Genomic DNA, 12,922 nt, shown 5'->3' with positions numbered 1-12,922 from the left:
GATCATTCCTAGTCCTTCATCACAAAATCAGAACATCTGGAGACTCATGGTTTTCACTGAAGGATATAGAAAAACTGTAGTCTGAAACATAACTAAAACTGTCATACAAATGTAGCTGAGTAAAAATTTGAATATTGGCCTTTCAAGTGGTCAAGCAGAAATATAATGCTACATAAAATGGAAATACTCTGGTAATGTACAGATTCATACTTAAATCCACTCCTTAAGGTAATGTAGCCACATATTCCCATTGTTCACAATTATAATATTTTATCCAACTCTGGTTGAAAAATACACCACTGACTTGGTAATCTTCTACCTGGTTTGCAGTTTTATAAGAAATTAATAAATAGAAATGTAGAAGCATACAGCATATAGTACACACATCATACAGTACAACCTTTTACCACTGACATACATTGTATATTCTGATCTCGATGGGAAACAAAATAATCTGAAGGTGATGTGATGACAGTTCAAATTGCAGACTTTCGAAAGCATCACCACAGTTTCACAAGAATCCTGATATTTTTATTTTATATGTCTTATGCAGTTATTTCATTTTAACTAAATTTACCCATAAAAATAGACAGGATCTGCTCTCTTAGACTGTGACAAACTTTAATATAACTAATCTTATCAAACATGAACCCTCTGCACCTCTAAGCAGTGTTTGCTTCTGCATACAAAGTTGTTCATGTACACACAACCACATTTAAGCAAACCAAAAATATATATTTGTGTGTATGTTTTCACTCCCCAAATTTAAGTTGCCTTTCCTTCTCCAAACCATGAAGCTCTTTTGCACGATTCTTCAGTTCTTCTGCTTTCTTCTCATCCTTCTCTGTTCCATCACCAAGTTTGTACATGCGACTTGCATTGGCACAGCCCCACACATGTCCCAGTTCACAAGCCTTGTTGGCATACTTCAAAGCTAGAGTCATATCAGGCGCCAGCCCTTTGGAATTGCCCTCAATATACAGAGCACTGAGGTTAAAACAGGAAGGAGCAAAGCCACCAGCACAGGCTTTCTCATAGTACTGACGAGCTGCTCCAAGGTCAGGTCCTCCTTCCGCAGCTCGTCCATCGTGGGCTAAAAGGCCGACATTATGACAAGCATCTATGGACTTCTTTCCTCCAGTATTACAGGAGCGCAGAAAGCACGAATAGGCTGTTTTTAGACATGCAGTTATTCCACCTAGTGAAAAGATTTAGAATGCAGAAAGAAATTTTAATGGATTTCAGGGAAGTAATATGATAAAATACACAAATCACTCATTTAAAAATTGGTTAGTTTTGGAGCTGATCCTTTATCTACAGAACTGGAAAGATTCTTATAATTGTTGTTTAAACTCTTTAGAACAGTGATACAAATCTTAATATGTGCAAAATTTGGTCTTGATGTATGAACTTAAAAAACAAAAATCTGAGTTTGCACGTTTACATTTCTATTTGTATAAAATATTAATTAATTTGAGGTGAATTTTCAGTCCCAGAAAACGAAACAGAACACATGAGAGCTTGTAAAAAAGTGACCTTGCATCACTCAATTTTTACTCTGAAAATATTCACATTCCATAACTATGAAAATAAATTCATGATTCCACATTTAGGAACTTGCAGTGATGAATTCAAGAGGCCAGATGACAGTGCACCAAATTTGTAACTGTGAGTGCCGATTTCAGTATTCACTGTTCACTGCCTTTCTACTAGCTCTTAACCCTTTATCGGGCAAGTGACTATTTTGGTAATTTCCACATACATTACAAGATAGTGACAGCAACAGTTATAGTGAGTCAACAATGTCAGGTCCAATGCGGTCTACAGGGTCTGCAAGGTCCACCTCTGCATGAACAGTGAGTGTACCTGCTTTGTTAGGTACCATGAAGTAATGATACTAATGTAAGGAATGATATTCAAAGGGATAATGTGGATGTGGACAGGTGTCTGGATCACCACTTATAAGATAAGATAAGATAAGATAAGATAAGATAAGATAAGATAAGATAAGGCTTTATTGATCCCACCATGGAGAAATTTAACAGTATACAGCAGCAATATGCAGCACGCCAGTGCAAAAGAAAAGGCAGGTAGAAATACGTTCTTAAAAGTATAAAAATTTAAGTATAAAGTTTTTTAAAGTATTTACATATTTACATAGTGATTGCACATATACATGATGTGATATGGGGGTGTGTTGGTCTAATGTTCTTAAAAGTGATGTTCTAATGATCTGAAATACATGTTCCTTTCATCTTATGTGTGTTTTTTCTTGTATTTTTTATAAAAACTTCTTGGATTTTTTTTGACACTTTCAGGTAAGGAACCAAATATGATAACGTCATTGATCTTGATTTTCTACATAACATAAAATTTTGAAAAATTTCACAACACACAAGTCTTCTTAGGTCCTCCAATAACATGCTAAGGTTGAAAATTTGAATTTCAGAGTATTTCTATGAGTGTCCTATAAAAGGTAATTGCATTTTCCCCACTGACTTCATATTCAGCTTACATGTGTGAATATTTGATATGAGTGAAAATTTAACCCATAAAGACGCAAATATCCACCATCAGCCAAAACCACCTACTGATGTTAAATGTTTAATACCTGTTGTTTCACTATTCCTATCAATCCATATAAATAATTGGTGTAAAATACAGTTTGTCATCTTTTCATGGTCATCAGATATGACCTATTTGGACGTTCAGAGGCTCTATAGTGAACGTCAAAACACCGTCATCTTCTACAACATTGAGTCATCAGTAAACCTATGGAGTTTGATAAATGATAGTGGATGGAGACACCTGGTTTACGTTCAGTTAATGATAAATTTGACTGAAAAAGTCCCTTTTTCTTGAGTTTTCTGTTTTGTTATAATAACCCTTAAACACAATCTCAGCATGATGATTAAAGTACATGATCCATAAATTAAATACAGGAAAATACCTGGTTTACACAAAAAAAGCATAATAGAGAGGATTATATTTTGATAAATGGTGATAAACCACTTAAGAAAGGTTCAATAGAGAGAAAAATTATTTGGGAACTGACATAAAAGTAGTGCTGAGTCTGTATGGGTTAAACAGAGAAGTTGAGATTTCTATTCTTCAAGTTCTCATACTATGTCTACAACTATTGTCATTCACACCCTGTATATGCATACCTTTGCCTGTGACATAATAAGCTCCCAGTTTATAGCAGCTTTCCCCGTGTCCGTACGTGTCACAGTTATGTTTGAGCACTTGTGCCGTGGATTCATAGTTTTTCTTCACCACTTCCATATAGTCGGCAAGCCTTTGGCATCCTAAGAAAAGACATGGGACAAGAGAAATGCTATGAGCCATGTGTGTAGTGTTTCAGCACCACTGACCTGTGAACAGCGCAGGTCTTTACCTTCAGGGTCCTTCTCTTTGTAGCACTGGAAGCTAAATTCAACTCCTATGTTGTCCAAAAACTGCTTCACTTCTTTCTCGTCTTCAAAGTTTATGAGTCCAGCCATGTTTAAACCAGCAATTCAGCCTTTTTTTTTTTTTTTTTTACCTTAATACTGATTCACGTGTTACAGAATTCAATCCTACCACATCCGATCAGTGCTACTTATGACCTTGCTGTTTGGTACATTACCCAATGAGCGGATTTATGAAACGCTTAAATTACAAAATTTCGAAATGCCGTTAATTGTTCAATTGTATGTAGGTCCACTATTCTAACGCGTACTATTATTACTCATAAATTTTTTTTCCCATTGAGTATGAGATAAAGTAACATTTCCACACAGATATCCACGCGTACTCCTCTTGGTGGCAAACACTTCCCGGAATGAGTGCACTTTCCTTTGGGCTTCCGTAGCCCCGCCCCCCTCACTAATGTACTTCCGGTGTGTTGACCTTTGTTTACTGTCTGTCTAGTCCGTCCAGTCAAAAATAGACTTAACTATACGCAAGGAAAAACTATACTCTCAGCGCGGTTCCTAAATCAAGAGCGGTGGTCGCAACAGTGATTGGTCGATATCTGTTAAACATGAATCCCAGCACGGCCGACAGCTCTCAACACATTTGCAGGGAAAGCGATTTTCCTCAACGGAGGCAACAACAAGTGAGCTAGCTAGCTTGTCCACAGCTAATGATCGTAGGTGCTCGCTCGTCGCCCTTTCCTCCTCATTTCTGTCAAACGGATTAATGTAAGACTGGCTTATTAGACAGGTGACCAGTGCAAACTTAAATCGAGGAAAATTGTGCTGGTCGACGACAATAACGCAGAAAGGCAGTGTTGCGTGTGGAAAAATACCTCCTACATTTGCATAAGCTAAAACTTCATTTGTTTTTAACCATGGCCATGGCCGCTAGTTTTCTCAGCACGGTAAGTGTATTTGTAATGAATTGTTATTCTATGAAGTACTCTCACTTAGTTACGTAGATAAGTGGCATATTAGATGTTTATTTAATTTACCAGACAATGTTATTCATCCCATTTTATCTTCAGGATGAGGCGTCCCCAGCGGCTCTGACAGACCTGTGCTTGACTTATGTCAGCCAGAACCTGGAGTGTTTCTGTGTGAAGCGTCCTGATGGCTCTCTGTGCTTCAGAGAGGCTGTGCTCTTCCCACAGGAGCTTGCAGACCAGCTGCTGGCTAAGATGGCCACTGAAGGTAAATGGATAGCTGGATTGAAAGATTTGGCGAAGTGTAAACATGTATAACTGTAATGTAGATCTGTTTAAGTTCAGCAGCTTGGTAATATGTTTGGTCTTCAGCCTTCAGTTAATGTAATAATATCCAAGCTGAACCCCACCCTCAGTAAACAGGAAACACAAAAGAATTGTGTAAGGCTTAATCTTGTTCAGTCCTTCAGTGATCTGTAAGCTAAAGGGTAATGTGTTGTGCTTTGGACCACAGGTCTGCTGAATGACAGTACAGTGGGTATATTTCGAAACTGTGAATACCTGCGGCTGAGGCGAGCATGCATACGTACAGCACGTATCTCTGCAGAGGCCTTTCAGAGAGCCCTCTGTCCTCACAGACTGTTGGAGTTGGATGCAGCCAGGGTGAACGCAGACCTCACCATCCCTGATATTCTTCAGGGACTGGCCACCAATAAGTACTGTCAGGTAAAATTAACACGTGTCATGATTTAAACACATCCTATTAAAATACCATTCTTAAATGAATTAAAACATTTGATGTTTTGCTCAAATTTTCCACAGGAGTCTCTCCAACGACTTGTCTTAACGGGTCTCACCATGTCTTCCCTGGAGGAACCAATCCGGTATCGCTTCAGCTCCCTCCAGGCTCTGCGTTCTCTCTCCCTAGCCAATGTAGATTTCTATGACTCTGGGTTGGTTGATGTATGTTCCCTGCCTCGTCTAGAGAGCCTTGACCTCTCCAACACTTCTGTCACCAACCTGAGCCCACTGCTGGGCCTGAAGGAGAGGTTGCGCTCACTAACTTTACATCAGCTGAAAAGACTAGAGATGAGCACTGCCCAGTTGCTGGGGGTCATTGGCCAGTTGGATGTGTTACAGGTTAGTTGAAGCTGAGTTTCCTCAAAGCAAATCAGCACAGAATTTTGGCATGTAGATCAGTGTAAATGCTAAGTATGTCTTGATTTCATCATCAGTCCATCTGTCACATGATTTCTTTTATATATCATGTGTATATATATTGTGCAATATAAAATTGTGTGTATATATATTGTGCAATATAAAAGTATATTAAAAAAAATTAAAACAAAAAATGTGAATATTGAGAAATCAGAAATGGTCAACACTAGAAGCCCCACCCTCTAAGTTCCTCACTTGTCAGGAGGTACTGTGTCCTGACTGAGCAGAAACTTTTTTGGAAATAAAAGTCCCTGGAACTAAATTTAGACTCTGCTACCTCTACTGTGGTCTTCCAAAGGGTCTTTGTTATTTATGTGGACACCTGACTCATATAGCAACTGTCATAAAACTCATTTGTGTTGTACTAAAAGTACCCTTGTGTAATTCTTAAACCAGCACCTGGACATCAGCGATGATAAGCAGTTTACCTCTGATGTGGCTCGTCAGCTGCTTGGACACCCAGGGATCCTGCCTGCTCTTGTGTCTCTGGATGTTTCAGGGAGGAAACAGGTATGCATTTATTTATGAGTATTTAACTACATTTAAACAAAATAATTTTAGGCTATAATGCCTAGTTGTTGATTCTTGTTTGTGTGGATGTTGCAGGTGACCGATGCAGCTGTCAAGGCATTTGTCGAGGAGAGACCAGGGATGACATTTGTGGGACTTTTGGCCACAGATGCAGGGTTTCTGACTTCCTTTCTGGAGAAGGAAATCTTAAAGTAGGTATAACTGCACGCTACAGTCAATTAACTGCATGCAGAGTTGCAGTTGTTTGCAGTTGTGCTAAACTGTGTTTGTGTGTGTACAGGTAACAGGAGAAGCCAATGAGACCCAGATCTGTGAAGCTCTGCGTCGCTACAGTGAGAGGGAAGGTTTTGTGAGAGAAGCTCTATTTCATCTGTTCAGCCTGACACATGTCATGGAGAAACCACGACCTGACATCCTCAAGGTTCGCCTACGTAGTTTTATTTTTCAGTACTGTCACTTTCCCGATTCCATGAATAAAGTGTGGCTTCTTTCCCATATGAAACCTGGATATATGTTTTTAATAGTCCTGTAGTGTTTTTAGTTTATCGTCTTCCTGTATTTTGTGTTTTGTTTTGGTAACATATTGGCTTATTATGCTATTTTATCTTTATTGTTTCTTTTTTTACTATTTTAATGCTAGGATTAACTCTTTTAATGTTAATTACTTCATGTAGCATTTTACACATGAATTTTACAACATAAATAAAATGTATTATTATTATTATTGTTGCTATTATAAGGAAATAATCTATATTATGATACTGTTTAATAATGCATATGACCACAGTCTAAACCACATATCATATAAACATGAGAAAGTCTCAGAAACCTCTAAGCCATAATCATGTTCTCTTACTCCACACTACAAGTTCTTCATCCATCGAACTTATCATGATATTACATCTCTCTTCTCTGTGGGTTTTCTAGCTGGTTGTTTTGGGCATGAGGAATCACCCTGCCACTCTGAATGTCCAGCTGGCTGCCAGTGCCTGTGTGTTCAACCTTACCAAGCAGGACTTGGCAGCAGGAATGCCAGTGCGACTGTTAAGCACCGTCACTCAGCTTCTACTGGAGGCCATGAGGACTTTCCCAAACCATCAACAGGTAGCCTTATGTTCAGTCACCTTTTCTAGAGAAAATACTTAAAGCATGGCATGTCAGTCACAGTCAATAATAACAACGGACGTGTTCAAGATGAATTACATCTGAAAATGTTTGATTTCTTTCAGCCACACAGGAGGAAATATTTGTGTCAAATAATTATACATTAACTTTCTGTAAATCTAGTGGAATTACTCCATACCTTTGGTTATGATCAAAGTTATCATAGGTTGCTAGGACATTGGGTTGCTGCGTAGCAATTTAGATAACACAGGAATATGAGATTAGCTTCACTATGTTTGACAACGATGGAAAGTGTTTTAAGTGTTTTCATTGTTTTTAACATGGAGTTTCAATGTACAGAATATTTCTATCTATAGCAATTAACTATCCCATGGTCTCAGTATTTACAGTTGTAGTTAATGCTTGAACATGGCCTGTAACTTATAGATAGCAAGCTGCTGACTCGTCCACATGCTACACTTGATGTCAAAGTAAGCTGACTGCTCCTCACACCTGACACACCGTGTCCCCACAACAGGAAAATGTGGCAACACGGCACATTTTGCATTACACAGACAGTAAGCAGAAAAAAAAAACAAGCAGCTTCAGTTTTTATTTTGTTTTTTCAGTCCTGCACAAACTCCAAACCAGAAATGTGAGAGTGATTCTCTATGGTACTGACATTTAAAAAAAAACAAACACATAGAACTAATAAAAGGAGGGGTTTGTTCTGTCATCACTAATGTCAATCTGGTTTCTCTCTTCAGTTGCAGAAAAATTGCCTACTGTCACTGTGCAGCGATCGCATTCTGCAGGAGGTCCCATTTAACAGGTAACACACCTTTTCCAGACCCTTCAGCATTTTTAATTTAATTGTAATATTTGGTTGTACAGTAGATTTTAAAACAATATCTTCCACTTGGCATTGATTGAATGTCACCAAAGTAGAAAACCTGAAAAGAACATTGATCAACAGGTGATAACCGGATTATAATTGGCATTGTTTACAGTAGAAATGCTTCTGCTTCCTGTCCCTGTTTAAGGTTTGAAGCTGCCAAACTTGTGATGCAGTGGCTCTGCAACCATGAAGACCAGAACATGCAGAGGATGGCTGTGGCCATCATTTCCATACTTGCTGCAAAGGTATATGTTGTTATACACAAGTGGTGTATGTGTTGGATTATTCTGAGAGGTTGACAAGAAAATGTTTGTCCTTTCAAGTTGTCCACGGAGCAGACAGCTCAGCTGGGAGCAGAGCTGTTCATAGTGAAGGTAAAGTTCCTTCAGCTGTATTCTCCTCTGTCATTACTAATTCACCAGGAAAGCAAATATTCATGCTGATATGCCCTCTTCCTCCTGCAGCAACTGCTTCACATAGTGCGTCAGAAGGCAACTCAGGGTGTGGTGGACGCCACCCTCAAGTTTACACTAAGTGCACTGTGGAATCTCACTGATGAATCACCAACAACCTGCCGTCATTTTATTGAAAACCAGGGGCTGGACCTGTTCATCAAAGTTCTAGAGGTACACCCAGCATCCATGTACATAAGCAAATAAACAGTATGTCAGCACAGCATACTAAACATCTCCAGGTTGATTACCACACTAGCTAATCTTCCAACTTAATCACATATTGTTCTGCAAAAATATGTATGCCTGTGGGGCAGAGTGACTCACCGGTTTTGTATCCATACCCCCCCCCCCCCCTACACAACCACTCTCTGCAGTCCTTTCCCAATGAGTCCTCGATTCAGCAGAAGGTTCTGGGCTTGCTGGTGAGTTAACTCATTTTCAGAATCATAAATACTTTAAAGGTTTCAGGGGAAATTGCATATATTAAAACTTCATAAAACCACAATCTGAAATGTTAATACATTTAAGATATTAGGACATCATTCTTCCTTGTTCACCTTTTGTTGTGAAGAACAACATAGCAGAAGTTGGAGAGCTGCATGGAGAGCTCATGGTGCAGGGGTTCCTGGACCACATTAGCAATCTGCTGCACAGTCTAGAAGTGGAGGTCAGCTACTTCGCCGCAGGCATCCTGGCACATTTGACATCCAGAGGGGAAGAAGCCTGGACGCTAAGCCCAAGTCTTCGATCATCACTACTCGAGCAACTGGTAGGAATGAGCAAAACTATTCTAAGTTCATATTAAATTATTATGAAAAGGTCTGTTAAGTTTGATGGTTTGTTTTTCCCTATAGCATAATGTCATTACAAAGTGGCCCACACCAGAATGTGAAATGGTGGCCTACAGGTGAGATCCAGCTTTTCTACAAGAAACAAGACTCCGTAGAGTTTATTCTGAATTGTATAAGAGTTGCTTTATAGTATAATGATAGCACGAAAGTTAAGCCATATTTTTTTATAGTGACCTGCACTGTAGGTTTGTAGGAGTTGTTGAAAAAATAATTTCAGTTTAATTTGTCTTATTAGCCAGGAGATGTGGCATACACTGTAAAACAAATATTGTTCTTTTTGTCCTGTAGGTCATTTAACCCCTTCTTTCCTCTTTTGGAGTGCTTTCACACCCCTGGTGTCCAGCTGTGGGCAGCCTGGGCCATGCAGCATGTCTGCAGCAAGAACGGTAAGAATCACATACATACAAATTTAACAACATCCATGGAGTCTCTTTACATCTGCAGTTCCCGCAGTCATAGGGTGTGATGGGATGATTAATAAAATTATGTAAATCATATAATCTTATGCTCTCAACATATCCCAGCCCAGTTGAACATGACATGACCAGTGAACACACAGAGTATGCAGACCATTACCAGAGTAGCTGCTGCAGTACTAGGCTTCCACCATAATCAATGAAACTACACCAGGATGGAAGTGGTGTACATGCAGCACCAAGATCTACTCTGCAAATGTAGAAGTACACCAGGCTTTTACTTATATTTTATGCAAGATACTTTACATGTAAATGGGTCAGAAATGGTGTATTATATATTTTTTAAAAATTAAACTTGCACCATATTTTGCCAGAGCCAACTGTCTGTTGCTTAGTAACTTCAGTCCACTGTAGTCTATTTGTCAATTTATGTTAACATACCTTTCAAAGTGATGTCCTAGATGTCCTCCAAAAACTGAAGACACAAGGCAATTTCAAACCTAAAGCTTGCTTTGCTGCTGTCTTGTTTTGTTTGGAGCAGCTTTTGTAGCACATGCTCCAGGCATAGCTAGTAAAAAGTTACATGAATTGGCTTGTTTGCATGATTTTCCTGACACCTTAACTCATGATTTGACGTATTATTGTGTGTCTGCAGCCTCTCGATACTGCAGTATGCTGTTGGAGGAGGGTGGTCTGCAGCAGCTTGAGCATGTTCATGCACACCCACAGACCCACAAAGACGTCAAAATGCTGGCTGAGAGCATTCTGGACAGCCTCCAACGCCACCGAGCACGCACTGGCCAGCCAGCAAACACACACATAAGCCGCCGCCCACCAACACAATAACCTCACAGAGGTGAAGACACATTTAATGTGTATATACATCATTGGCTAGTGAGGAGCTAGAGTACTGAGTTTAGAGATGATCCAGCCAGTGGGGAGTAGAGGCCATAGTGACAACAGGCAGCTCAGATTAGAGCTATGTTAAAAGTCCTATTTTACATCTTCCATCTTCTCTTTCAGAAAATGAGGCTATCTGAACAAGACAGAGGACTTAACCTGGGTGCCACCACATGTGGGTTCTTCTTTGTGCGTGTTACTTACTCCATGCACTTGATCAAGAATCCCTAAATTGTACACTTCAAAGGACAGAAGCTACGCAGCTCTTTGCACACACTACATTCTTATTTATTTTCATTTGTTTCAAATAAAAATACTTTTATGTGTGCTAATCTTGTGATGAAAAATGCAATTATGAGAAGAAAAGATGTTTAGTTCATATCTTAGTCTGGCATGGGCATCATGATGACTTTCCTACCAAAAACACATCGGTGCACACATGGAAATCTCAGTTGGGGACTGAACCCTAAATACTCATATGCTCAAACTTGATTGTTAGGTTTAATGGTTCTGGTCGTCCAAATTGGTCAAATAGCTCATTATCTATACGCATGTCGCTGCTGTGAGCTCAAGCATGCTGGAGTTTGTCTGAATGCTTGTACAGTTCATTTTAGGAATGCCTGCTTGTTTGTTTAGAGCAGTGTTCTGGTCACTGAAACTCCACGCCTGTGGCTCTGCAATACTACTGTTGCTCTTCTCTTCATTTAGTCTTTTTATCAGCTAATGCCTTTGATTTGATGTGACAGGACACTTGCCTTGGGTGTATTCAGTGGGTTCAAATGTACCAAACGTTACAGATGGAAACCTAAATTATGAAGAGGTTCTCTCTTTTCTAAAGGTTTGTCAGCCCTGAATAAGTCATTGGATTTGTGCTGTACTTCAGAGGATCCAGGGGAGAACTCGGTTAACTAGTTCAATTCAGAGATTAAGTCTGGGAAGCGCAAGTGGCCTTTCTAGACACCAATGGCAATAAAGATGGGGTCATTATAGTCAAGATGGACATACAATATATGTGTATTGAGTGTCATCTGTTTTCTCTTTGATCAAAGTGTGTATATAACATTACGTTCACTGTGCTTCCCAATGCATTAAGTGTCAGAGAAAGCACTTCAGTATGAGCATGTATGTACGTCTGTACAATTATCAACATTTTAAGAGTGTATGTTACATGTAAATAACAGAAAATGAGTGGAAAAAGTACCTCCTGTTTAGGCCTGGTTGAATTGGCTGCATGCATATTATTACACTGTTTTTCTTCTGCTTGTCTGATTAAGGATTTATATTGACATGAGAAAAGAGAGAGGAATATTATCAGAATTAAACTGTTCTGAACCAACTGACATTGAAATATGTAACCTCCAGGAAGCTATTATTGCACATACTTGTCAGAGAAGCCACCGTCTAACAATTATGACACTAGGATTCTACTTATTTTAATCAAAACTCCGGATTCTTGTCAAGGCCCTGTATCGCTACTCTATGCAAGCGTAAGTGATGTTGCTATGAATTGTCCAACACTAATGGTACAAGTATTGTGCAGGCAAAGTGGATTTTTGTTTCAGCATGAATAACTGACAAAAGGTGTGTAAATAACTTGTATGTTTATAAAGGTCAAGATAATATATGATACTCTAAAATAGCTAAATTGTCCACCCTTCACCTCATCTGCTTTACTGGGCAAAGAGAGCACATGACAGAAACCTGCATTTAATCTTTTTCTTTTTCTGTTGCTCTGGATAGCTTGGATTGTTTATTTAAGCCCTTGATCATTCTGGATGAAGACCAGTTTCAATTATAATGTGGAAAAAAAGAAAAAAAGTCAACATACTGTTGTGTGTGCTATGACTGTGCCATGTTGCTGCTGAGAGTCATGTTTTCAAGTTTTAAAAATAAAGAATGTACATTCCCATAAACTGGACAGATGGTTGAGTTGATCTTTCAGTCTTTCCCAAAGAAGAGGTTCCTATCACTTGTCAGATATGAAATATTTAAGTTAATAAAGGGTCCAATCAAGTGAAAGTGAACATCAACATGAAAAAGTACATTTACACACATCATTTATCAAGTGAGCTTTTTTTTTTTTTTTTTTTTTTTTTTTAGCTAAAAATCTCTTTTATGGAATTGTTATCCTTTTTAAAATACCACTCAGTACAGGAGAAGTTCTG

The 12,922-nt window shown here is 38.9% G+C and overlaps 2 protein-coding genes across 2 annotated transcripts; one reads left to right on the top strand and one right to left on the bottom strand.

Annotated features, from left to right (window-relative positions):
• Positions 1 to 512: 512 nt before the first annotated feature.
• coa7 (cytochrome c oxidase assembly factor 7) lies at positions 513 to 3,849 on the bottom strand. Its single transcript, XM_030131999.1, has 3 exons — positions 3,398 to 3,849; positions 3,168 to 3,308; positions 513 to 1,198 (listed from the first exon to the last, which is right to left on the bottom strand). The coding sequence occupies exons 1-3, from the start codon at positions 3,501 to 3,503 to the stop codon at positions 753 to 755; spliced, it is 693 nt and encodes a 230-aa protein (XP_029987859.1). The 5' UTR covers positions 3,504 to 3,849; the 3' UTR covers positions 513 to 752.
• Positions 3,850 to 3,868: 19 nt separating this feature from the next.
• zyg11 (zyg-11 family member, cell cycle regulator) lies at positions 3,869 to 12,675 on the top strand. The gene is given in 19 exon segments (XM_030131990.1): positions 3,869 to 4,363; positions 4,487 to 4,652; positions 4,899 to 5,110; positions 5,207 to 5,524; positions 5,999 to 6,112; positions 6,209 to 6,287; positions 6,290 to 6,324; positions 6,414 to 6,554; positions 7,061 to 7,237; positions 8,005 to 8,069; positions 8,281 to 8,380; positions 8,459 to 8,509; positions 8,600 to 8,761; positions 8,965 to 9,012; positions 9,162 to 9,359; positions 9,445 to 9,497; positions 9,730 to 9,827; positions 10,513 to 10,713; positions 10,881 to 12,675. Coding segments are annotated over 18 exon segments (2,238 nt in total). The 5' UTR covers positions 3,869 to 4,333; the 3' UTR covers positions 10,704 to 10,713; positions 10,881 to 12,675.
• The last annotated feature ends 247 nt before the right edge of the window (positions 12,676 to 12,922 follow it).

The sequence above is a fragment of the Sphaeramia orbicularis genome, chromosome 4, assembly GCF_902148855.1.
Source record: "Sphaeramia orbicularis chromosome 4, fSphaOr1.1, whole genome shotgun sequence".
Classification (NCBI taxonomy): Eukaryota; Metazoa; Chordata; class Actinopteri; order Kurtiformes; family Apogonidae; genus Sphaeramia; species Sphaeramia orbicularis.
The sequence above is the reverse complement of the archived record's forward strand: the minus strand, read 5'-3'. Positions and strand labels throughout refer to the sequence as shown.

What these genes read in the sequence shown, in the direction of transcription:
- coa7 (XM_030131999.1), bottom strand. Translation starts at nt 3,503, where the DNA reads ATGGCTGGACTCATAAACTTTGAAGACGAGAAAGAAGTGAAGCAGTTT. An exon ending in CAAAGAGAAGGACCCTGAAG is followed by an intron (nt 3,309 to 3,397) that starts GTAAAGACCTGC and finishes GTCTTTTCTTAG; the next exon opens with GATGCCAAAGGCTTGCCGAC. An exon ending in TTATTATGTCACAGGCAAAG is followed by an intron (nt 1,199 to 3,167) that starts GTATGCATATAC and finishes TCTTTTCACTAG; the next exon opens with GTGGAATAACTGCATGTCTA.